Source organism: Sminthopsis crassicaudata, chromosome 4 (assembly GCF_048593235.1).
Source record: "Sminthopsis crassicaudata isolate SCR6 chromosome 4, ASM4859323v1, whole genome shotgun sequence".
NCBI lineage: Eukaryota > Metazoa > Chordata > Mammalia > Dasyuromorphia > Dasyuridae > Sminthopsis > Sminthopsis crassicaudata.
The window spans coordinates 71389770-71415036 of record NC_133620.1 but is presented as its reverse complement, the minus strand read 5'-3'; the positions used below and the strand labels follow the sequence as shown (position 1 = coordinate 71415036).

Sequence of the window (25267 nt, the reverse complement as noted above, 5' to 3'; positions counted from 1 at the left end):
CTCTCTTGTTTACTCAGGAAGTCTGTGCTTTTGGACCCATTTGCCTTTTCTCTTTTTCTGCCTTCTTCCCACCAGCCTGACTTGATAAATATCCTTTCTGTTTCTATCATTTCTTCAATTCAGAGGCATATGTTTTCACTATCTCTTCATTGCAAATAAACAACTAACTTCTTAATATCTGTTGTCTTTCATTCTTGAAAAGGACCAATGACATCCAGAGGGTGATGTTTTCACTTGCATGGGGATTGGATTTAAGTGAGGCAGAACTGTGTGAAGTTGTCAGCCTCACTTTCTCTTCCAGAGTAATCAAACGCCAGTGGCCAGACAAAAGTCAAAAAAAATTGACAATGGCCCAGTTGACCTTTCTGAGTTAAAGTCTTTTTTCATAATCTCAGTTCATCTGAGGTTAATGCCATTTAATGACTAAGGACTAGGTAAGAACTGAGAATAAAAAATAGCCTTATTTATCATTACAAAAATATCAATCTGGGAGAGAAGACCCTAAGAGTTTTTGTCCAGAACTGAAAATAATGGCTATTTATGCTTATTTTAAGACACCAAAACTTAAACAATGAACCACAAAGGCTTGGGCTGGGAGCTATTACTGACCATTCAATGAAAGTCATAGTAATTTGGTTTTAAAGACATAGTCAAGTAGCTCCATTTGAAACAAACTGTGCTTTTTTAAAGCCTGTTTTTCTAAGCTATATTTCAAGAAATCATAAGTGAAAATTGTATAAGACAAAAAGTAAGTTGTCCTAGTTTTTGGGAAAAATAATAAATTAATTAAAATGTGAAAAATCTAGCCCCTAGATCTCAAATATCTTACAAAATAAAAATAACTAAAAATTATATTCTTATGAACATATAAGAGTATGGTGTCCCAAGTAGAGAGAGCTACACATGTGGCAAGAGAGGAGGAGGAGGAAGAAAAAGGAAAAAAAGAGAATGAGGAAAAGGGAAAGGAGGAAGAGGAGGAGGAGCAGCAGCAACAGCAGGAAGAGGACCACCAAGAGGAGGAGGAGAAGCAGGAGCAGGAGAAGAAGAAGAAGAAATAGCCATTTCCCAACTTTTGTTCAAATTGGCAGGTGGATCCCCTTTCAGATAACATGGTAAGAAGGTAAAACAAAACATTCTCCTAAAAACTTGGTTCATTCCTTCCCACAAATACACATGCATCCATGAGGGAAGTAAGCTTAAATTTAGACCATTATAATAATGAGGCACACATGTTAAAAATATGTGTGACAAAGGTTTAACTTATATAACCTGCTCTCGAAGTCCTTTTCTGTGTGTGAGACTTCATGAAGAACTCTTTGTTGCTGTTCACCCTTCATTCTTGAAAAGGACCAATTATATCATAAGGGTAATCTCTTGACTTGTCCATGTATGGATTTAAATGAGGCAGAGCTTTGCAAAGATAATCAGCCTCATTCTCTCCTAACAACACAGTCATAGAAGTCGAGTGGCAAAATGATAGTCAAGATGACTAATAATGGCCCAGTCTGCAGCAGGTGGCCAGTTAGCATTTATACATAGAATATAATTTGAACTAGTTGGAGTGCATTTTTCTAGATAGCCATATTTTCTGCTCTGAGCACTATATGTTTGGATAACTTTAAATTTTTTAATAGATACTTATTAAGCACTTATTTTTTTATAAGATACTATGCCATACATTGAAAATACAAAAATAAAAATTAAAAACTTCCTCAATGAGCTTTCTAGATGGAAATTTTTCTAGAAATATATTATAAGCTTCTCCAGTTACTTAAACAGAATATGCTGAACAGGATTAGACCTCAGGCCTACTAAGGTATAGAGTTATTACATTAGTTATTTTTGTTATTAGTTATTATATTTTTCTATAATCCAATAATGTTCTCAGAGTCAATTGAATGTTTTCGCTAAAGTAAGTGACCATACCTATCAGATTGACAAAACTGACCAAAAAAGGAAAATAACAAATGCTGGAGGGGTTGTGAAAAACAGGTATGTTAATATACTCTTTGTGGAGCCATGAATTTTTTCCAGCCATACTCTGGAAGCAATTCCAATTGATCAAAGATGGATAGAATCAGCTACACCCAGAAAAGGAACACTGGGAAATGAATGAAAACTTTTTGCATTTTTTGTTTTTCTCCCCAGATTATTTTTACCTTCCGAATCCAATTCTTCCTTTGCAACAACAACAACAACAACAAAATTCGGTTCTCCATATATATATATATTGTACCTAGGATATAGTATAACATATTTAATATGTATGGGAATGCCTGCCATCTAGGGGAGGGGGTGGAGGGAAGGAGGGGAAAAATTCGGAACAGAAGGGAGTACAAGGGAAAATGCAAAAAAAAATTACCTATGCATATGTACTGTCAAAAAAATGTTTTAATTATAAAATTAATTTTTAAAAAATCTAGACTTAAAAAAAATTAAAATCAAAGACTCTCAGGGTAAAAAGAAGCAAAAAGAGATTTATTAGGATCTCACCAAGAAAGGACAACTCTCAACAAACAAGGTGTCAGTAGAGGCGTGCAAACTGCAAAACATAAGATTAAATAGACCAAAACCCCTCCCTGACCCTGCAACCTTTTCTTCCTTTGTCTGGGGGAGTTCAGGCTTACACTCTAAACATGAAAGCCTATCCTAGAAACAAAAGAATATTAATAAAAGCAAACTTTTAAATTCAAATTTCTCTAGAGAACTTAGTCACCCAAAGTCATCATTACCTTTATTATTTTTTTTTCATAGCTTTTTATTTACAAGATATATGCATGGATAATTGTTCAGCATTGACCCTTGCAAAACCCTCTTTTTCAACTTTTTCCCTCCTTCCTCCCACCCCCCTCCCCAAGATGGCAGGCAGACCCATACACATCATCAGTTTATAACTCCATCAAAGTGTATTAGTGTTCTAGTTTTCCCATATTCTCTCCAACTTTGATCACTTTCCTTTTTGTCATCTTAGCCAATCTGATAGGTGTGAAGGAGTGCCTCAGAATTGTTTTAATTGCATTTTCTAGTCAATAATGATTTAGAATATTTTAATATAACTATACATTTGTCAGAAAACTGCCAATTCATATCCTTTGACCATTTATCAATTGGAGAATGACTTACATCCTTATAAATTTGACAGGTAAACTATTTCATGCTTTCCTAATTTGCTTATAGTATCATCTTTTATGTATAAATCATATACCCCTTTTGATCTTGATGTATGGTATAAGATGTTGGTCTATACCTAGTTTTGTTAAATGTGAGAGGAGACCATAAGAAGGAACACTGGAGGACCACAACTAGGAAGAGCAGCTGTGCTCTGTCAATACCATACCTAAGAAAGACTGGACTATTATAGCTGACCTATATTTTACAATCATTTTGCAAGTCATATTTTTGGAGGGAAATTAGAATCAGGTTAGACTCTAGGGTTCAGGAATGTTAGATTATCTGGGCTATCCAAGAAATTTCCCTAATGTCAGCATGTCTCCGAGTGCTTTACTGTGTTAACCAATGGTTAGAATAGAATAAAATACTCAGCCTTTCTGGTCTTGTGTACTCAATACCTTCTTGGTAATAGAGGCCTGGTCTTATACAGTTGAATCTTTTATGATAAAAAAAAATTACAGAGATAGTTCAAGTTGCAACTGATGGGAAAATTCTCTGAAACTTCCCTATTATCCTTGGATTATGTCTATGGGAACCAGACATAGTACTTAACATATTAAACTAAACTTTCTTTGCTTGACATTCATTTATTTTCAAACATATCTTTTCTCCCCTCCTCTCCTTTCAAGTTTAATCTCTTAATGCCCAATCCCAGTCCCAGTGATACACAGTGATAGACTATCTCTGTGATCAATGGGCATTTTTCTTTCCTGAACTTCCTTATAAACAGTAAGATATATATGATTTGGACTGTAACCCTGTCTTACAGAATTCCATATTTGGAAAGCATTGGTATAACTACCCACTCTTGGAATGAAATTTATGAGGTAGGGGTTGGGTTGCAGTTTCATACCAACATCAGACTCTTTGTTATGGAAGAAAGTCTTGAGGATGGCGTCAACGAGAGATTTTTGTGTTTTTTCATTGGGTTCACTACAGGCCTTCTGCATAGCAAGGATGAAAGACAACAGATTCTCAGACTTGTTTGCCCTAAGGAATTCCTTGAAGTATTCTAAATGGACAGGGTGATGGAGGACATCCATGAGACTCCTGGAAGACAAGAAGACAAACTAAATCATTTTTTCAATGGGGGTATAGGTTTTCATATTATGATTTGTAGAATATAGCATTTGGATTCAAAAGCCTGAGGTTTCTATCCTGGCTTAGTCACTTTACTAACAGTGTAACTTTTGGCAAATCACATCAATTTCTCTGGGCCTCTTTTTCTTTATCTGTAAAGATAGAAAGTTAATGTCTAAAGTTTCTTAATTTTAAATGATATTATCCTTTTATTAGTGGGGCAGTGGAGTAGGGACAGGAACAGAAGACTTTAGGAAATGGATTTAGGTTTTAGTGGAAGAGTCAACAAAATCATGAGTTTTAAAGGCCATCTAGCCCAATCGTCATTAGAATGAGACAGAGATGGAGATAGAGACAGAGAGCGACAGAGAAGGAGATAGAAGAGAGGGAGAGAGAGAAGGAGATAGAAGAGAGGAGCAGAGAGGAGGTAGAAGAGAGAGAGAGAGAGAAAGAGAGAGAGAGAGAGAGAGAGAGAGAGAGAGAGAGAGAGAGAGAGAGAGAGAGAGAGAGAGAGAGATAAAAGAGAGGGAAGAAGAGGGAGGAAAGGAAGGTAGATATTAGAAAAGCATTATATCAATGAGACTAGAGGAATATTAGTTTGATTTGGAGCTACATAACTTAATCCAAGTATTGAAGGTTGTGTGCAAGGCTGAGAAGTTTGAACTTTATTTTTCAAACAAATAGGAAACCATTGAAGGTCTCTGCATAGGAAAGTGTCTTGTATAATAACAATTTTTGGAGACATCTGGCAGAATTGAAGGTGAGAGCTCCAGAGGGAGGCAGATCCTTAGAATAAAGTAAGATGATGTCAGTGAATGGGATTTGGTTTTCTGGTCTGGACCATGACAAAGCATTAGAAGGAGGAACATTTGGCTATGACAGCCTAGCATAATAGAAAGAGCACAGGGTTGGGAGTCAGAAGACCTGGGTTTGAATTCTGACTCTTCTATTCTTTGATCTAAGAAAGTCTTTTATCCTCTCTGACCTTCAACTTCCTCATTCAAAAAAGAATCAAGTTGGCCTAGATGACCTCTGAAGCTCTCCAACTATGGATGCATGATTTTCATCTATAATAATATGGCTAAATTTAAGGAAGCCCAGAGAAATGAAAGTATTTCCTTACAGAACTGATTAGATCAATATACATTTCAAACTGAAAATGATATAAAGAGAAAACTTCTCAGAAACAGCTTCTCAACCTGATTAAGTGCAAGAAAAGGACAAATCTCTTTTCTTTTTCTCTTCTCCCCATTGTCTCTCTCTCCCTAATTCTTTGTCTCTGTCTTATTTTCTCTCTCTTTCTCTCTGTCTCTCTTTGTCTCTGTCTCTGTCCCTCTCTCCCTCTCTTTATCTTTCTCTCTGTCTGTCTCTGTGTGTCTCTGTTTCTCTCTCTGTGCCTCTCTCTCTCTCCTCCCTCATTTCTTTCTCTTTCTTTCTTTCAGTCTATCTTTTCTTTTTCATCTTTTGTCTTTTTCTGTCTTTTACTAATTTTTTCTCTTTCTCTCCTATCAGTTGCTTTAAACATATATACAACAATGCACATAATGTGACCTGTGAACTTGTTATTTTCATGCTCAGCTATAAATGAAACTTCATAGATATCACCAGAACTTAGTGGAACGGTCTTTATGATTGTTCGCTGGAAGGGGTAAAGATTTAAAAATGTACACAAATGAAATGCAGAAGGATACACACACACACACACACACACACACACACACACACATACATACATACATATATGAAGAATAGTGTAGGAAGACTCAAAGCTCTGAATAGGCTCAGGCTTTTGAAAAATTCTAAAGGAAACACAAAGGACTTACAGAGCGAAAACAAAAAGTTATATTATGTTACAGGAAAGAAAGAATAGCCCCAGTGCTTAGGGCCTGTGAAGGACTATTTCCTTCTTAAGGAGAAGCATACGTTCCTATGGTATCAGTGTGGCACAATGGAGAGAGTTTTGGGCTTGAAGTTAAGGATATCTAAGGTCACTAGTTGTGAGGTTGTACTTAGCCTCTGGCTGCTTTATTTTTCTCAATTGTAAAATGGGGATAATAGAAGCATCTACCTTTCAAGGTTGTTGTAAAAATCAAATTCATTTATATTTACAAAGCACTTATCCCAGTGCCTGGCACATGATAAGTGCTCATCCCTTCCTCCTTCCCAGGAACAGAGACAGACACAACAGAGTCTAGGACTTTATGGACTAGACCATGCCTCTGGCTTACTCCTACTCCCTCCCCCAAAACAAAGAGGGCTTACCAGCAACTCCCATTTTTTAAATCCACATGCAGATAGCACCAATTTCCCAAGCTTTAAAATTCTCAGGAAGAAACACTAGGGAGCTCCACAAATTCACAAATGGAGATGTGGAGGATAAGGATCCTAAGACCACAGGGACTAAATTGTCCCAATGTGCTGTATCCCTTGACCATTGCTTCTGGAATGGATTCCTGATGTTCACTTAAAATGAGCTTGCCCTGCTTTCTGCTACCACTACCACCATGAAATGACTAGTAACAGCAGGCTACTATTCATATGACCATTCTAGGGTTCCTATAGTGGCAGGTCTTAGATTGTTGGATCACCAGTGGGGTGAGGCTTGGCTGCCACATATGTAGACACTGCTCCCTCTAGTGATGAGTCAGTGTAGGAGTACAGTTGCCCTTGTCTGTTAGGGTTGATCTGCTTGCTCACGCCACAGACATAGCAAATGACACAATGACTGATGATGGATGAGTCTGAAAAAGCAATGCTCACATTCTTGTTTTAGTTAGACCTCTGAACTCCTTGAAAGAGAACTGGACCTGGTGGTATGAGACCTATATTTTATTCTCAGCTGTGATATGCCTTCCCTCTAAGATAACCTACCAATTACTCTGTATCTAGTATGCACATAGTTATTTATGTTTCCCTTTTTAAAATATGAGTTTCTTGAGGGCAGGGACTATATTTTCCTTTCATTTGTATTTTTAGAGCTTATCACAGTGCCTGGCACATAGTAAGAGTTTAATAAATGCTTGCTCTCTGTGTGACATCAGAAAAAGTCATTCAGTCTTGCTGAAGACCAATATCCTTCCTTGTTTAGTGGGGATAAGAATGTGAGTGCTTATTCCACAGGCTTGCTATGAGGGAAGTTGTTGGTAAATCTTCAGGTGTTACCCAAAAGTGAATTCTTGTTATTTTCTATAAAGGAGAAGGAGCTTTAGATTGGAAAGAATGAGACAAAAATGAAGGAGAAAACTGAAACCCAAGATAAGTGAAGAGACAATACAAGAACACTTAACTGTTCCTAAGCTGGTTCATGTGAATCACATGAATTCAATCCTAGGATACCTAAATAATAGGTGGCATTTAAATAGTGCTTTAAGTTTTGCAAAATCCTTTCCCTATATCATCTCATTTGATTTTCACATGAGGAAAGGTATTAAGTAATTTCAGTGGTTGGCACAGTACCTGGCACTACTAGGTGCTTAAAATATTGGATAGAATTAAATCTAAGTACTGTAGGTATTATCACCCTTTCTTTTACAGAGAAACAAAATTATTCTCTGAAAAGTTAAGCGACTTGTTACATGGTTGATAAAGCTAGGAAATTGAAACACAGGATACACTGAATCCAAAACCTAGTTCCTGAGCTTGAATGCCAAATCTAAGATTCTTCCCCGTCTACCACCAACTTGTATATTTTAATGCTATCAGTGAAGTTTGATGAAACATGGATGAAAAGAGAGGACCCATGGGATAAGAGGTGAGAAATATTTCCAATTTCTGACAAGGAAAAGAAAAAGATTATGAATATTATGGACTTCATATTAATCCCTCACAACAACAAAACAAATGCACTAGTGAGGCAGCTAAGTGGCACGGTGGACAGAGCGCCAGCCTTGAATTCAGGAGGACCCGAGTTCAAACTTGGTCTCAGACACTTAACACTTCCTAGCTGTGTGACCCTGGGCAAGTCACCTAACCCCAGCCTCAGGAAAACAAACAAACAAACAAAACAAATGCACTAGAAAAGAAGCAACTATGAGCAGAATACATTTGTCAAGAAGGCATGACAGATTTTTTAAATTTGATATTTTATTTTTTCCAATTACATATAAAATGATTTTAACATAATTTTTTCCTTCAAATCTTGAGTTACAGATTCTTTCTCTCTTCTCTCCCCTGCATTGATGAGAAGGTAAGTAATTTGACATAGGTTTTACATATGTAGAAATACAAAACACATTTCCATGTAAGTTATGCTGTGAAAAAAAGACAGACAAAAATAAAACCAAGAAAAATAAAGGATGTTAAGAAAAAATGTTTTTTTTTTGATTCCAGAAGTTCTTTCTCCAGAGATAGACAGACGTTCATAATTGTCTTGAATCATCATATTACTGAGAATATTACTCATAATAGATCTTCATACAATATTGCCTTTATTGTGTACAATGTTCTCCTGGTTCAGCTCTTTTCCATTAGTTAAATCTTTCCAGGTTTTTCTGTGAGCATTCTGTGAGCTTATAATTTCTTTTTGTTTTTAATTTTTAAAGTATTTTATTTTTTCAATTACATGTAAAGATGTTTTTAACATTCATTTTTTAACATGTTGAGTTCCAATTTTTTTTCCTATTTCTCCTTTACCAGTTCCCTCCCCAAAACAGCAAGCAATCTGATATGTTATCCTTGTACAATCATTATAAACATATTTATATATTAGTCATGCTGAGAAAAAAAATTCAGAACAAAAGGGAAAAAAACTTGTAAAAGAAAAAGCAAACAAACAAAAAAGATGAAAATAGTGTGCCTCAAACCATGTTCAATTCTTTCTCTGGATGTGGATGGCATTTTTCATCCCAAGTCATTGGAATTGTCTTGTATTACTCCATTACTGAGAAGAGCTATGTCTCATAGTTGATCATCATATAATCTTGCTGTGACTGTGTACAATGTTCTCCTAGTTCTGCTCACTTTATTCAGCTTTAGTTCATGTAAGTCTTTCCAGGCTCTTCTAAAATAAAGCTGCTCATCATTTCTTGTAAAACAATAGCATTCGGTAATAACATTCTCTCTAAAATGTAATATTCTCTGTTGAGGTTTTCTTGGGGTCTCTGGGAGCAGTAATCACCACATGAGAAGCCAGGGTTAAAGTTCAAATCCTTTATTGTCTCCTCCAAAGTCTTGTCTCCTTCACTTGGGGCTCAGTTAGTTTTCTGGAGTGGAGGCCTTCTGGATCTTGGTTTCAGTGGAGAAGTGAAGGAGGGGAGCCTGCTACCACTTCTCTGTCTTCCCTAGTTCTGATTCTGGCTGAGTTTATCCGAGATGATATGCTCTCTTATCAAAGGTGTGAATCTCGTAGAACTATAGTAAGTACTAAGTACATGTACTGAACTAGAGAACTGTTAAGCACCATGTTAAATAACCATTGTCTCTATCAATTCCACTGATTTAGCACCTTGTTTCAAGTTCTGGCCCATAACAGCATTCCATTCCATTCATATTCCAAAATTTATTCAGCCATTCCCCAACTGATGGGTATCTACTCAATTTCCAATTCCTTGCCTCCACAAAAAGATGTGCTACAAACAGTTTTACACATGTGGGTTCTTTCCCCTCTTGCTCATCATTTCTTATAGCACAATAATATTCATCATAACCATATGTACAATAACTTGTGCAATCATTGTCCAATTGATGTACATTCCCTAAATTTCCAATTCTTTGCCACTGTAAAAAAGAGATTCTATAAATATTTTTGTACATGTAGGTCCTTTTCCTTTAAAAAAAATCCCTTTAGAGAGAGGTACTACTTGGTAAAAGGGTATACGTTGTTTTATAGCCCTTTAGGCATAGTTCTAAATTGTTCTCCAGAACAGCTGAATAATAGTGCATCAGTGTTTTAATTTTCCCAAACATTTGTCACTTTCTTTTTCTGTCATATCAGCCAATCTTACAGGTGTGTAGTGGTAGCTCAGAGTTTGGATTTCTCTAATCAATAGTGATTTAGAGCATTATTTTATATGAATTTAATTACTTTGAAAATTGCTTGTGCAATTGAAGAATGACTCATTTCTATACAATTGACTCAGTTCTTTATATATTTGAGAAATGAGGTCTTTATTAGACAAACTCAATGTAAATTTTTTTCACAGCTTATGATTGCCAACTATGTATTCCCCTCCATCTTATTTTCCCCATATATCTTACTTTCTTTCCTTTGACCCTATCCCTTCTCAAAAGTGTTTTGCATCTGGCTTTTATCTCCCCCAATCTTTCCTCCTTTCTACCAACTTCTGTCCCCCACCTTGTCTCCTTTCCTTCTTACTTTCCTGTATGGTAAGATAGATTTCTACAGTAAGCGATTTCTGTGATAAGATAATAGCCAATTGAATGCACTTATTATTCCCTCTTTGAGCCAACTCTGATGATATAAGTATTATTTTATCTATGTAGAAATATGAACAATTTAACCTCATCGAATGCCTTATGGTTTCTCTTATGCTGTTCTTGAGTCTTGTGTTTGAAAGTTAAATTTTATATTAAACTCTGGCCTTTTATCAGAAACACTTAAAAGTCCTCTATTTCACTGACAATCCATTTTTCCCCTTGGAGGATTATTACTGAGTGATTCTTGGTTGTAATCCTAACTTTTTTTTTTGACTCGAGAATGTTATATTTTACGCCCTATGCTCTTTTAATATGGAAGCTGCTAAATTTTGTATTATCCTTACTGTGGCTCTATGATATTTAAATTGGATTTTTTGTGTTTTTTGGCTATTTGCAATATTTTCTCCTTGACCTGGAAGCTCTGGAATTTGGCTAGCATATTCCTAAAAGGTTTCATTTTGGGATCTCTTTCAGGATATGATCAGTGGATTGTTTCAATTTCTATTTTACCCTCTGTATCAGGACAGTTTTCCTTTTTTTTCAAGATGATGTCTAGGCTATTTTTATTTTTTTTAAATCATGGCTTTCAGGTAGTCCAATAATTCTTAAATTATCTCTCACAGATCTGTTTTCCAAGCCAGCATTTCCAATGAGATATCTCATATTTTCCTTTATTTTAAAATTATTTTGATTGTATTGTTTCTTAATATCTCATCAGTGTCCATTTGCCCAATTCTACTTCCCCCCCAAGGCAATTGGGGTTCAGTGACTTGCCCACGGTCACATAGATAGGAAGTAAGTGTCTGAGGCTGGATTTGAACTCAGGTTGTCCTGACTTCAAGGCCAATGCTCTATCCATTATACCAACTAGCTGCCCCTCAATTCTACTTTTTAAGGAATTCTTTTCTTCAGTGGATTTTTGTTTCTCTTTTTCCACTTGGACAATTCTGTTTTTGAAGTCATTATTTTATGGATTTTTTTGTGCCTCTGTTAACATTTGGCCTGTTCTGGTTTTTAGGCAGTGTGTGTGTGTGTGTGTGTGTGTGTGTGTGTGTGTGTGTGTGTGTGTGTATGTGTGTATCCTTCTTTATTGAAGCTCTTGACTTTTTTTTTTCATGATTTTCTTGTATCACTCTCATTTCTCTTCCCATTCCACCCTACTTTTCTTACTTGATTTAAAAATATCCTTTCTGAGTTCTTCCATGGGCTGAAGCTAATTCATATTTTAATTTGAGGCTTTGATATAGAGGTTTTGACTTTGTTTTCTTCTTCTGAGTTTGAATTTTGATTTTCCTTGTCACTATAATAATTTTCTATAGTTTTTCTGCTGTTTTTTCTGCTGTTTGCTCATTTTCTAGCCAATTTCTTAATTTTAACTTTTTGTTAAAGTGAGGCTCTGCTTCCAAGAATGAAAGGGCCAGTGTCTCAAGCTTCAGGGTTTTTTTTTTTGTGCAGCTTTTATCAGAGACAATTCTAGAGACTTGTAAGTTTTTGGATTTTTCAAGATGACATGATTTAAAGGTATATCTCTCCTGTAATGTTCACTAGTCTATAAGCACGCTTTTCCATGACGGACCTGTAAATAGGAGCTCTACTCCACTGCAGCCACAAGGTCTAGTGTGCTAGAACTCCTCCTTGTCCTGGAACTGGTATCCAGGTCTTCAAGCAAAGGGACCCTTAGTTGTTTGATGTCCTTGTTATTTGTGGACTGAGAGCTCCAGAAGCCACCCACAGCTGCCTCTGCTGATTTGGTCTTCAATAACTGCTCCTGGTTTGCTGAGGCTTGGTTTATACTGGCAGAGTCTGCACCAAATTATGATTCACTTTCATCCTGGCATGACAGACCTTTTCTTTGCCTTTTAAGTTTTCTTGGGACAAAAAACTGTTCCACTCCATCCTTTTTTGGGTTTTGTGACTTTTAAGATTTGTTTTGAACATTATTGAAAAGTGTTTGGATTATTTTAGAGGAGAAGGGAAGTCCTTGTCTTTTTTTCTATCATCTTGGCTCCACTTCTGAAATCATGACAGATTAACTTACTTTCAGGAGTGTATTTAAGTCAGCTTTTGTATACTCTACTAGGATCCAGTTGTGAAATTTTCATTGTTAGCATTGACTTTTCAGAAATCAGCAAATATTAATAATCAGAACTTGATTTATTGTCTTGTTGATAGTTTAGACTTAAGTGATGGAGAAAATGTAAATGAATCATATTAAACTTTAACATATATTAGGCAGAGAGATAGTTGTTAAATATTACTAGATCAGCAAAGTGCCATCAACATATATAGACTGCTAGACTTTAAGCATGACATTTGACAGTTCCTCATGTATCTTCATGGAATAAAAGGGAGAGAGAATTGTGGGCTGGTTGATAGTGCATTGAAAGAGAGTTCTTATTACTGATGGAATGGTATGCTAAGTGTTTGGTTAGTGAATAAGTGTTAAATAAAGGAGATGTCTAATGGTGTTTGTTTTTTCCCTAAGAGATTTATCTTTTAAATATCATTGTTAATTACAAAAAAGATTTCTCTACACTTCTTGTAACAAAGAATTATTGTAAATGAGAACAAATAAGCATGCCTGATAATGTATGAATCATAATATACTTAGTGAGAGATAGAAAATCATGCTTCACTATTACTTCACTGAAGTTATGATCAATCATTTTATTAATCAGAATTTTTGGAGTCCTTCATTATTCTTTTTCTTTTACATCATTATGGTCACTAATTAATTTTTTATTTACTAATTTTGTTTACTTTATTCTGTATCAATTCAAATAATTCTTCTAAGTTTCTTTAAATTCTTTTTATCATTTCACTTTATGAAAAAGACAAAGATATAAACATTTAGATAATTGTAAGATGACTTTATTTTATTAGCTGTGAGTGATTTCTTAGAGAAGGAACTCTGAGTAGAAGATTATTGCAGTAGTACAAATGACTCATGATAATTATGTGAATTAATGGTAGTCATTAGGTGTGAGGGAAAAGTTATAAATAAAAAAAGATTTAAAATGTGAAATAGAGGGAATGAATGAGAAGGACGGGTCAAGAATTACTCTGAAGATTCAAACTTAGATAACTGTAAAAATGATGGTGCTTTCAAAAATCAGGAAGTTGATAGAAAAAAACTCATTTAATTGGAAATAGAGAAAGAAATGTCTTGGAGACATCCAGTAGGTAGTTGATACAAAACTGGAATTTAAGAAAAAGATTGTCTAAAATGTAGATTGGGGAATCATTTGTGTAACTAATATAATTGAATCCATATGGAGGATATCACTTAAGAGAGAGGGCATAGAGAAAGAAGAGGGTTCAAGATAGAGCCATGAGAAGTTAGGGGTAGGAGATAAGAAAGCAATCTTGGAAAAGAGACAAAGAATGAGTGATCAGACAGGCAAGAGGAGACCTGCAGTTTGTTCCTGAATTTATACTAAATGTCTTTCCAACTTATAACCTTATGAAATGTATTTTCTGTGAATACCTTGAATCACAAACCCAATAATGTGCTTGAGTAATACATAGAAATTGGAATAAAACAAGTTTTGTGTGTGTGTGTGTGTGTGTGTGTGTGTGTGTGTGTGTGTGTGTGTGTGTAGAGAGAGGCAGCATGGTATAAGAAAAGGGACATTACAGATACAGTAATTAAATGAAAAGATCTGTACTTGAGTTAAAAAGTCAATTGTAAAAAAAAAACAACCAAAAAGCCCCACCCCAAATAATAAAAAAAATCAATTACACAGGAGAAAAGCATTTAAATAACAGTTTCTGTGAAGAAGACCTGGAATTTTTTATGTATTGCAAATAAATGTGAAAGGGCAGTCCAAAAAAGTTCATGTGATCATAGTAAAGTGGAAAGAGCTAAAACATAGCTTTGGGAACCAGTATACTGGTGAAGCTAAGGAGGCTTGAATTAATATACCAAGAGCCTAGAAAACCAACTGAAACTGTTGTGAGCAAAGATATTATAGAGTGGATGTGGGATCTGGATGGGGGACATTTGGGCAAAGAGGATGTAAAATGAACTCTAGGACCATAATAGGGAATTCTTGGGATTTTTTCTTGCTTATTTCTTTTAAACTTTTTGCCTGGGACTTTTCATCTACTTTTATGTTACTATGACCTGCTTTTTAACTATCTTTTTTTATTGTTATTTCGTTATTCAGTAATATCTTCATATCTTTATGACTTCATTTGGGGTTTTCTTGGCAAAAGTACTAGTGTAATTGGCCATTCCATTCTCCCCTCCCACTCATTTTACTAAAAAGGAAAAAAAAACCTGAACAGGGCTAAGTGACTTGACCAGGGTCATACAGTAATACCAGAGAAACTGAAGCAAGAAGAGATTTTTTAAAAAATCTGTAATGTGGAGAGTTTAAGCTAGCTGACTGAAATGGGAATATACTTCCAAAACCTTCAAGCAACTGAGGCACACTATTTATATAAGTTTAAAAAATTTTTTTAAGCAAGCAAAACACACAAGCAAGACTGCCATTAGTCTTGCAGCTATTGTTATCTTCAAAGAAAGGGCAGGGAGAGAGGAATTAACTTGGTATTTACAGCTTGGAAATTGTGGCTCAGGCCCCATCAGACAGGGGAATAGGAACATTCTTGGATAGATAGGGGCTATAACAAGGCCATAATTGCAGGACACGCAATAATTCTATTCCCAAGGTAGTTTTGGACAGGGATAAAGTCAGAGAGATGAGGACCTGGAAACTGTTTTTTCCCTAATCATCTTAAAAATTCAAATACTTCAAATATAGAATAGATTGTCACAAGAAGTGGTCAATTTCCCATTACTAGATGAGGTGATCATTAACTATGGTGATCTTCTAAATCATATTACTTCTTTCTTCCCTTCTACAACTAGCTTTTGTAATTCTATGATCCTTTAATGGATTCAAGGGAAGAGTGACTTCAGGAAAGTTTTTTATTGTAGTTTTTTAGATGAGGAATAACAAGGGTCTGGATTAGTATGGAAATATCAGGAAGGGACATAATTAATAGACACTGTCAAATTTAGGTGACTTATGGGATGTGAGGAGAAGGAGAAAGGGAAAGAATCAGGAATGGTGATACCATCCATCCATACAGAGGTAATTAGATTAGAAAAATAAATGGAAGCATCAGACCTATCAGTGGAAGTACTGGTATCAGATACATTGAGTTTATTAGCATCAGATCAGAGAAGGTTTATACAGAAGTGGAATTCAGGAGAGAGGTCAGGCCTGCAAAAATGGAGTAGATGTAGAAAACTATTTCTTACCTGGGTCTTAGTGAGGGTTTTCTCAAAATACCACTTCCCTTCTTGAGGAAGGATAAGGTATTCGGATATTGCAAACGAGGATACAACTTCTTGGTTTGCTTTCCTATTGGGAAATTTCAAGTGTTATAAGAAAGTTTGAGATTTCCTATATTTATACAAGAATGATTGACTAAATTAGGGTTTGCCAAAAGGAGAATGAGAAGGACTGAAGAGGAGAGGAGTAAGTGATTAGGAGAAAGCCTATGCACTATCACCAAAGAACAAGAAATTTCCAATGGAAAAGAGTTATGAAGAAATATGAAAACAATCAGTACAGGAAGCTATTTTGACTTGGATCACGTCTATCTATCTTTTTCTTTACCTCAGTTTGTATAGGGAAGAGGAAGACAGATATCCCTAGCTTCTAGATCAAGATAGTTAAAGAGTCTCTATTTTTGGTGGCCAACTTATTATTATAATCACAACTCTTAATTAATTAAGTATATTTAAATGCATAGAGGACCCTATGTCTATATTAAAGTTAGGGTACAAAGTAGAATAGACAGAGTATCTTCCCCTAAAGGCACTGCTTCCAATCACTATCCCACTGGAACAAAACGGAGTTCTACCATAAGCTGGTATCTTTTGAATGTGGAACTCCCTTTCTCCTCCTTTAGGATTTAATTTTATTTTCTAATGTTTAGGCACTTACCAGCATTTATAGGTATCTTTTCATAATACTTCTTAAAGTCTTCACTCATCTTCTCTATAGCTACCTTTGGGTTCTTCTTGCGCAGCTCTTCAAAGCTCATTTGCCTTATATCTGTCAAAGGAGAAGAGGATACAGGGACAGATTGCTTACCAATAATGAGCTCAACGTTGAGTTGATTAATGTTGGTCTGGTGAAAGAATTCCATTAAAATGCATTACATATATTTTTGTATGTTTATATACATATGTCTTATTTCAATGTGATATCATAGTGGAATGGGATGTCTGCATCCCCCACAAGAACCCCACATTCAAGTTAGAATTAAGGGATGGAATACAGAGACTAACTGAAAATTGAGGCTCTGCTTTTTAGGAACCTACAGAACTAATGATAAATGCAAGGTAGAGGGCTACAGAAAAGAGAATTATAAGAATTTTTAGCTGATTCAACAAGCATATTAAGAGCTTCAGATGATTTTTTGTCATTTGTCCACAAATTTTACCTTCCCTGTACACTGTAGGCTGTAGTTCCAAATGGAGAGCTCCCCCCTTTTTCAGGTCCTGCAGAGCTATCATTTGCCAGTGTGTATCCGTGAGTGCTTCCATGTCTTCCAGGGTGGACAAATCATGACTCAGCATCAGGGATTCCTGTATCCTCTTACACAATAGAATATATTCCATGTTGTCCAAGGGCTCCTTTGGTTTCTGCCTCTTGCTTTCACTGCTATTTGTTTGAGACTAATAGAAAGAGGTTTTGAGTTTGCCATAAGAACAGGAGACCACAGCAGAAGTAGTTTTCTTTTGGTTCATCCATGAGATGAGAAGAATAATCCCCCTTTGTATAAGTTCCCTCTACCTCCACCTCCCCATTGGACCCAGTTTCTATTAGAAGTGAAATCTTCCTGGTCTGAAAGTCTGTGGAGGAAAAAAGTTGGGATTAGATGTGTGTGTGGATTGGACTTATTTTAAAGACAGTGAGAGCACTCAATTCCTTTTATTCTGGACTCGATGATCTCTTATTTATCCCTGAAGCATAAAGGGGTGTCACAATTCCTTGGGAACTACAGAAATATAAAATTCTATTTTGTCAACCTCTGGCAGAACAGCCATCTCCTTTGCCCAAACACTCTTGTGTATCCCCCAGAACCTCCTCCATCCAATACCAATTCCTTAACCTCTCCTACCACAAAGATGAGAAACCAGTAGTCATCCAGATCAAGGAAGTCATCAAAGAAGGAAGCAAGAATCTAAAATCCAAACACAAAATATGAGGGATTGAAACAAATGTTGTACTTTCTGGCTCACTAGGACTTCTGTTTCATCCAGGCTAATAATAACAAACAACAATAGTAACTAATAAGATTTATGTGGAGTTTGACAATTTACAAAGCACATTACATACATCTTTTTTGAATAGGCTATTTTATTCAGGAAACTCTAGTATAGAAGAAAAGCTCAACTGTAATGAACAATACTAGCTACTCCCATTCCTTTGCCTCAAGGATAATATTTCATTTGGGAACTCTTTGGAGTTCAATTAATTACTATTTACATAAAGGGGACATTTTTCATAATTTGCCCTGGTTATTGAAATCCCACTCACATTTCATAGATCCACTTAAATTTCCCTTCTTTCACCCATTGGAAGTAGTATCTCCTTACTCGGAATGCTCACAGGCCTTCCCTTTATTTTTGTATTTTTCTTTTCATCTTCTATACCATATTGTGGACATTTATATACATCTTACCTTTTTTTTTTTTTTTTTTTTTTTTTTTTGAGGTTGGGGTTAAGTGACTTGCCCAGGGTCACACAGCTAGGAAGTGTTAAGTGTCTGAGACCAGATTTGAACTCGGGTCCTCCTGAATTCAAGGCTGGTGCTCTATCCACTTATCTTTTATATTAGATGTTCTCTTGGCTTACTCTTTGATGGCAGGGACCACACCATTCATGATATGTCTCACACAGCACCTAGCACAGTGCCTTGTAATAATTATTTGCTGAATTCAATTGAACTGGGAGCTGGAAATAATAACCTAAACCATTACTTTTGGCCCTAGGCTTCTTCAAAATTAGCTTGAGACTACTAGCTCAGATCTAATAAAGTCTCAAACTGTGGACTTCATTGCACTACAGCTTACCTAGTTGGTATGGAGCGCTGATATCAGTTTTACTGCTATGACCTTTTTCCTTTGTCTTCCTTCCCATTTGCTATCTGATCCTATGAGGCCTGCTAGAAGATCTTAGGATCATAGTTGTTTAGACCAGGGTAGTAAATCCCTTATTCAAACTACCACAGTTCTTTTAGGAGGAGGAATGGTTTCCTTTTTTTATAATAATAGTTTTTTTTTCTTTTCCAAAATATATACAAAGATAGTTTTCAACATTCATTTTTGCAAAATCTTGTGTTCCCAGAAGATCATTATACACTTCAACAATGATACTGTACGAGGATGTCTGCTGATGGAAGTGGATTTCTTCAACACAGAGAAGAGCTAATCCAATTCCAATTGATTAATGATGGACAGAACCAGCTACATCCAGAAAAGGAACACTGGGAAATGAGTGTAAACTGTTATTTTCACCTTCTGAATCCAATTCTTCCTGTGCAACAAAAAATTCGGTTCTACACACATATGTTGTATCTAGAATATACTGTAATATATTTGACATATATAAGACTGCTTGCCAACTGGGGGAGGGGGTTGGGGGAGGAAGGGAAAAAATCTGAATAGAAGTAAGTGCAAGGGATAATGTTGTAAAAAATTACCCATGCATATGTACTGTCAAAAAAATGTTATAATTATAAAATAAAATAAAAATTAAAAAAAAAAGGGGGGAAAAAAAAAATCTTGTGTTCCAATTTTTTTCTCCCTCCTCCTCCAACTGTTCCCTCCCCTAGACAGCAACTAATTGGATTTAGGTTAAACATATGCAATTCTTCTCAACATGAGGAATGGTTTTCTTAAGCTTTCCTAGATTAGAGGGATACATAGTGAAGATCTAACAACCCCAGTATATAGGAAGGTGACTGTACTAGGTGTAGACAACAGCAACTACAGATAAAAGTCCAGGTGGATTTTAGATGAATTTTTCTTTGGGTATTTTCAAAAGGAAGTGGACAAAAGTAGCCTGCTGTTCAGTGATCTGGAAGATTCAATAGAACTGTTGTTTTAGGAAGCTCATTCAAGCTTGTACCACTCTCCACCATAGTTACAAGGAATTAATAATAGGACTAGTAGGAATAATATTGCTAGAATCTACGCAGTGATAGAGACATTTGTTTTTTAAAGGGCCAAATTCAATGCTAGCTCTGGGTATCCTAGCCTACCTTGCATATCTCTTTCTGTGCTTTGGGGATCCAAGGAATCACATTCCCAGAAGGCAGCAGCTCTTTCAGATGCTGGATAGTTTGAGGTTTGAGTGGCAGGGTGGGGCCATTGTCCTCATTGAGGTAGAGCTCACAGATGCGATTTCCAAGAGTGTGCCGAAATAGCAGATTACCACCTTTCTTTGCACTGATGCAAATGGTCAGGAAGTTGTCCAGGTCCTTCCAGAGACACAGGAGGCGGTTTTCCATTTTGTAGTGCTTACTCTTAAGGTAGTCTCCAAAAGGGTTCCCCGCATGGGAATCAGCAGTCAAAGCCCAGTGGAGGTATTCAAAGGAACAACCTTTCTTAATCACTTTCTTTAGGGATAACAGGGAGGGGTGGTTGATAACAGGGGTGGAGTTTCGCAATTTGGCGGTGAATTTCTTCTCACAGACTCCTTCTAGGGAAAAGGGTGGAAAGGCTTTAGTATCCACCTTGGAGCTGAAGATTGTGGAAGTGAAGCTCTCCTTTACCTTTAAATCATCTAGACTGTCTTTAAAACGCAATGGTCTCAGGGTACCCATGTGCACAACGAGTTTTGGTGGAGGACTAAAGACATCAGGGAGGCTTTGAAACCCTTTATCATGCAACTTGCTCTTTGGGGTATGCAAAGTATGAATAAGAGGCAGTTCAGACTCAACAGTCCATGTGCCCTGTTCAATAAATCGCCACATCTTCTTCTTCATCTTCTTGCTACAGTAAGGTTTCCGGGTCACATAAAGTCTCCTAATGCTCATCTTCAGGGGGAGGTCACTTGACAGGGAGGCTCTATATTCTTTTTCTCCTTCTTCCCCTCCTCCTCCTCCTTCTTCTTCTTCTTCTTCATCTTCATCTTCATTATCATCTTCTTCTTCTTCGTCATTCCGACCAAGGCGGTCTTCATACTCCTGCAACAGAGCCTGGCACTCCTCCTCCTTGGCCATATTGATCTTACAATGAATGTAAAAGTTTGGAAGCCAATAGCTCTGGATTTTGAATAGGGCCACTTTCTGCATGCGGCTCAGAATCTGCCTCCTGGTAGTGGATTGTTTGGGATGCCACACAGAGAGGTTCATCAGTGATTCTGGAAAGGACACAGAAATCAAGAGTGAAGGTAGAATGATAATTTTTTTTTTCAGTGAAGAGGGCAGGGAAGAAATAGGAAAAAGACAAAATAAATGATTATTAGAATTTAAAAAAAGAAATGATCATTTTGCTACTCCAAGTGCTTTTCAACCCTGAGAGGGAAGGGGAATCCAAACTTTAACCCCATTATCCTCATTTAACTGATGGGGAAACTGAACTAGTAAATCAGTAGTAGACACTGTGGCTAGAGCTCAAATCTGCTGAGAGAAATGGTGTTAGTTAATTGGACTGTGCCCAGTATTTTGACTCTGATATAGAGTGGGGAGAGGAACACAAGTAACTCTTGCCTGGTATAATGCAATCTAACCCAGACTACTGAATGGATAAATAAAAGAAAAAAAAATCCAAGGAAATATTGAAGATTATGTAGAGTATTGAAATCTCTTTTATTTAGAAATTAGACGTATACTTAACTATCAGCACTAGATGACCATAGATAATACTTTTTAGTCCTGTGTTTCTTATTCAACTCTCATTCATCCATATAAATGGGAATGATCAGAAGATTAGCTAATCTAAAATTGGAGGCATAGCTAAAATGATTTGGAATGAACCTTTAATGCATTTACAACTGAATATAGGTATGTCTGGGATTTTCAGACAAAATGATGAAGTCACTCTGGTTAGGAGAAAGTGGCCAGCTGCTCATTTGCCCCAACCTAGTGCTGGGCAGCTTTTTTCTCAGGTTAATGCAAAGTGGCAACCCAAATGGCAGTGCCTTTTTTCAGATCCTTCCTCTTTGGGCTCCACAGGATTTCCATCTTGCATTGAAAAAGACTTTAAGAAACAGTGAGATAGCAGAAAAGCAATTAATTAGAGAGCTACAAGAAACAGTGAGATAGCAGCAAAGCAATTAATTAGAAAGCTACAGTAATTATCAATAAGAAAGAGAATGAGTTTTGATGTGGACAATTGAAAAATAATTTGAGTCTATTGATTTCCCCCACTCCCCCCGTTTCTTGCTTATGATGCCTTTGAGATTCTTACTGATATTCATATTGCAAAGAATCAGGACAGAAGAGCCTTCCTGCAAGTGAGTGGCCTTCAGCACAAGGAGGAGGGACAGGTAAGTGTCCTTCTGTTTATCATTAGTTTCATCTATCCCAAGGATTCTCTCAGCAATTATCCAGAACTCCACCAGTTCCTGACCTGCAGAGTAGACAGCAAAGTAAGAGGAGATTAAATTGCATGCAGAGGAAGGATTGGCAGTCCCCATCCTGGTTTGTTTGAGGAATTGATACATCTGAACTCCCTGCCACACAACCTAGATTTACCAGGAAAAGCTTCTTGGAGTAAAATTGCTCTCTTTTCAAAAGCCCCATTACCTGGAAGGAAAAATAGGGTATGGAGGTACAAATAGGAATTCTGGTGCCTGAAGCAAATTTAGTTGGTGATAGGAGCAGCTCTCTTGGGATTTGGGATCCCACAACCTTGTTGACCTTGGGCATCCTTTGAAAAAGGAGTAATATGGGTGCAATCACACAGTGAGTTGCCTCCCCCCCCCCCGGGTACAGCCCCATTAATACAAGGGGGACAGAAGAGGAAAAATAGGTTCAAAGATATTGGGTTACTTGCCTAAGATCACAGATAAGAATAAGAGATTGGACTTGAAGCCAGGCCTTTTTGATTCTGAGTTCAGACTTTTCTCCACTATTTTTCTTGCTGCCTCTCCTCAGGACACTAAGGACAATGCATGGGAACTCCAGAAAAGCAACTAGTGGAATTGCACCATATTCCCGAGGAGGACAAGTTAAGTACAGGGATCATTCTAGGAAGGATATTCAGAACATTGTCTGTCCACTCTTTCCTTTCTTATTCCTCAGAACACAGCAACATATACTGAAGAGGTAGAGGAGGCATGAGAGAGAGAGAAAAAAAAAAGGCTCTCTTCCCTGATTCTTTATTTAACACGGGTCCCAAACCCAAATCAGCAGTCAGGGATGCAAAATTCTAACTGTGTCACCAACAGCCAAGTGAGGAAGGGGAAGACTGAGGTCTTAAGCACTGTTATCCTATTCCTGCAAAGTGCTCAGGGTGTGTGGTTAGTAATCACACCATGACATTTTTCAGCATAGAGTAGACAAAGACTCATTTTTGTCCTCTTCCTATATGGAGTCAATTTCCAGGAAGTTTTCCTCTGCAGACTGACTTAAATGGGTTGGCAAAGTGGACTACTCACTGGATCTTCATTTTCTTAAATCTTGATTTGAAAAGGAATCAATACTCATATTTTGTATCCTAAAAATCCACCCCCCTCCTGTGATTTAATAGAACAGAGAAGATGGAGAAAAGGAGGAGGGAAGGAAGCAGATCACAGGAATAGTTGCAGACCCACCTACTGTGCCACTGAGGTAAGCACAGAAACGCCACATCCCTCGGACACCACCAACACATTTGTAGAGCAACCACTGGTCTGCTGTCTTCCATCTCATCATCTTGGCTGCCAGAAAAATCTGACAGTGAAAGGGTAGTCCCCAATCCCCGTGGCAACTTTGCAAATAACCAATCTCCTCCTAGCTGAGGCTAGTCATCCCATTAGACCATTGTGTTCAGAAAACCAAGGCTGTAAATTCAAACACTGGAAAGTCATTTGTGGAATACTCAGGTATTGGGGACAACTATGATGGCAGAGACTCATCTATCTAAATATAATAATGAATTCCTTGAAATAAATGGTTAGAATTATCCTTCTCCTCCTCCATCTGACTGAGCATTTTTTCCCATTTAAAGTCAACTTTGATGTTGACTTCATTTGATTTCACCTAGATGTACATGTACTGAGGGGGTTAACACATTGTTATTTAACTTGGTTTTACATGCCCTAGGTTGGTCCCGAATCCCCTTAATTGTTGTCAGATAGTTCATTAGATTAGAGCTTGTACAGACAATGGGGGAGACAATGTGAAAATAAAGTTGAATGTTTGCCCCCTATCTCTGGAACAATTTCTCTAAATATATTGGGTTGGTTCAAAAAGACAGGTCTCCTGCCTTGTAAGCCCATACTGAAAGCAGCAATCTCTAAAGGAAATCTTAATCCTATTTTCTGTGCTAGTTTCTCCAAAGACACCTAAAGCAATATGAACATGTGGGTCCTTAATGAAGTCTTGGGCATGGAATTCTTGTTTGGAAGCCTTGTGGCCTTCCACTGTATTCTCATTGTTATTATCTCCTTTAATGTCTGTCGCAAAACAATACTGTACTCTTTCTCCCTTAGATAGCTCACTCCTGCTCCTTCTACTCATTTCCTTGGAGCCTCAAGATATTGTTCAATCTTCAATTTCTTGAAGCCTACTGATTAAAGTTCAATTTTCTTTTCCTGGTATTCAGTACCCTCCATAAATAGGCAACTCTTCACCTAGCCTTCTATCATTTCATATTTCTCATTTCCACACACTCTATGATCTAGTCAAACTAAAATATTCTTCTTCCTAAACATGCCCTTTGCTTTTCCACCTTTGTTTATGCTATTGTCTAGGACTAGAATATCTTCCCTATAACAATTTACCTCTTGTATTCCTACCCATCTCGAACAGTCCTATTAAAATACCACATTCCCTATAAAGACTTTTTTTTATCTTTCCTGTCTATAATTATCTGAACCCCTTTCCCTCCCCTTTTTGCATTCTTCTAATGGACAAAACCATAACTTATTGTTTATCAAATTACTTGTGTTTTACATAAGCACATGACTCTTAAGTTCCTTAAGGGAAGGAACCTTGTGTCTGCTAGACTTTGTAGATCTCTTAGCACATTGCATGGAGCTCTGAACAGAATAATTGCTTTTTTAAAAGTTGTTCAATTTTAATTGAACTGTGCTCACCACCCTCTGAAGATCTGATGAAACTGATGAGTTCCTTACAGAGCATATAATGGTGACATAAATTGGTCTTGCAGAAATAAGGTAATCTGTATTTTTCCAACCATGTCAGTAAACCTTTGTACTTGGCAATCTAGAATTCAAGAAGGACAGGAATAGAGGAGAAAATAATGGTTACTGGGAATCTCAAAATTGGGGAAAGTGACAATCCCTCCTCTCTCTTCCTGACAAAGCTGGATCCAACCAACTTCTGAGAATGAAGTCAGAGAGTACTAAAAACAGGGTCCAAAGAAAGGAAACTATAGTCTGGAGTTGAGATTGGTAAAGAGAAAGTTGTATTAGGAAGGAAGAGAATTAATGGTGTGAAT

General features: G+C 36.8%; 1 protein-coding gene across 2 annotated transcripts in view; it reads right to left on the bottom strand.

Annotated features, from left to right (window-relative positions):
- Positions 1 to 25027, bottom strand: part of RGSL1 (regulator of G protein signaling like 1) — a 56052-nt gene extending 31025 nt beyond the window's left edge. For both annotated transcript variants that reach the window (XR_012489033.1, XM_074308533.1), the window contains exons 1-9: positions 24903 to 25027; positions 23418 to 23522; positions 22070 to 22231; positions 19918 to 21020; positions 17773 to 17835; positions 17092 to 17326; positions 16590 to 16700; positions 15899 to 16001; positions 4025 to 4221 (exon numbers count right to left, since the gene is read on the bottom strand). Coding sequence is in view for 1 of the 2 variants with exons in the window: in XM_074308533.1 (XP_074164634.1) it covers positions 4025 to 4221; positions 15899 to 16001; positions 16590 to 16700; positions 17092 to 17326; positions 17773 to 17835; positions 19918 to 21020; positions 22070 to 22231; positions 23418 to 23522; positions 24903 to 24948 (2125 nt within the window). In the remaining variant the exon portion in view is untranslated. The remainder of the gene's footprint in view (positions 1 to 4024; positions 4222 to 15898; positions 16002 to 16589; positions 16701 to 17091; positions 17327 to 17772; positions 17836 to 19917; positions 21021 to 22069; positions 22232 to 23417; positions 23523 to 24902) is intronic.
- Positions 25028 to 25267: the final 240 nt, after the last annotated feature.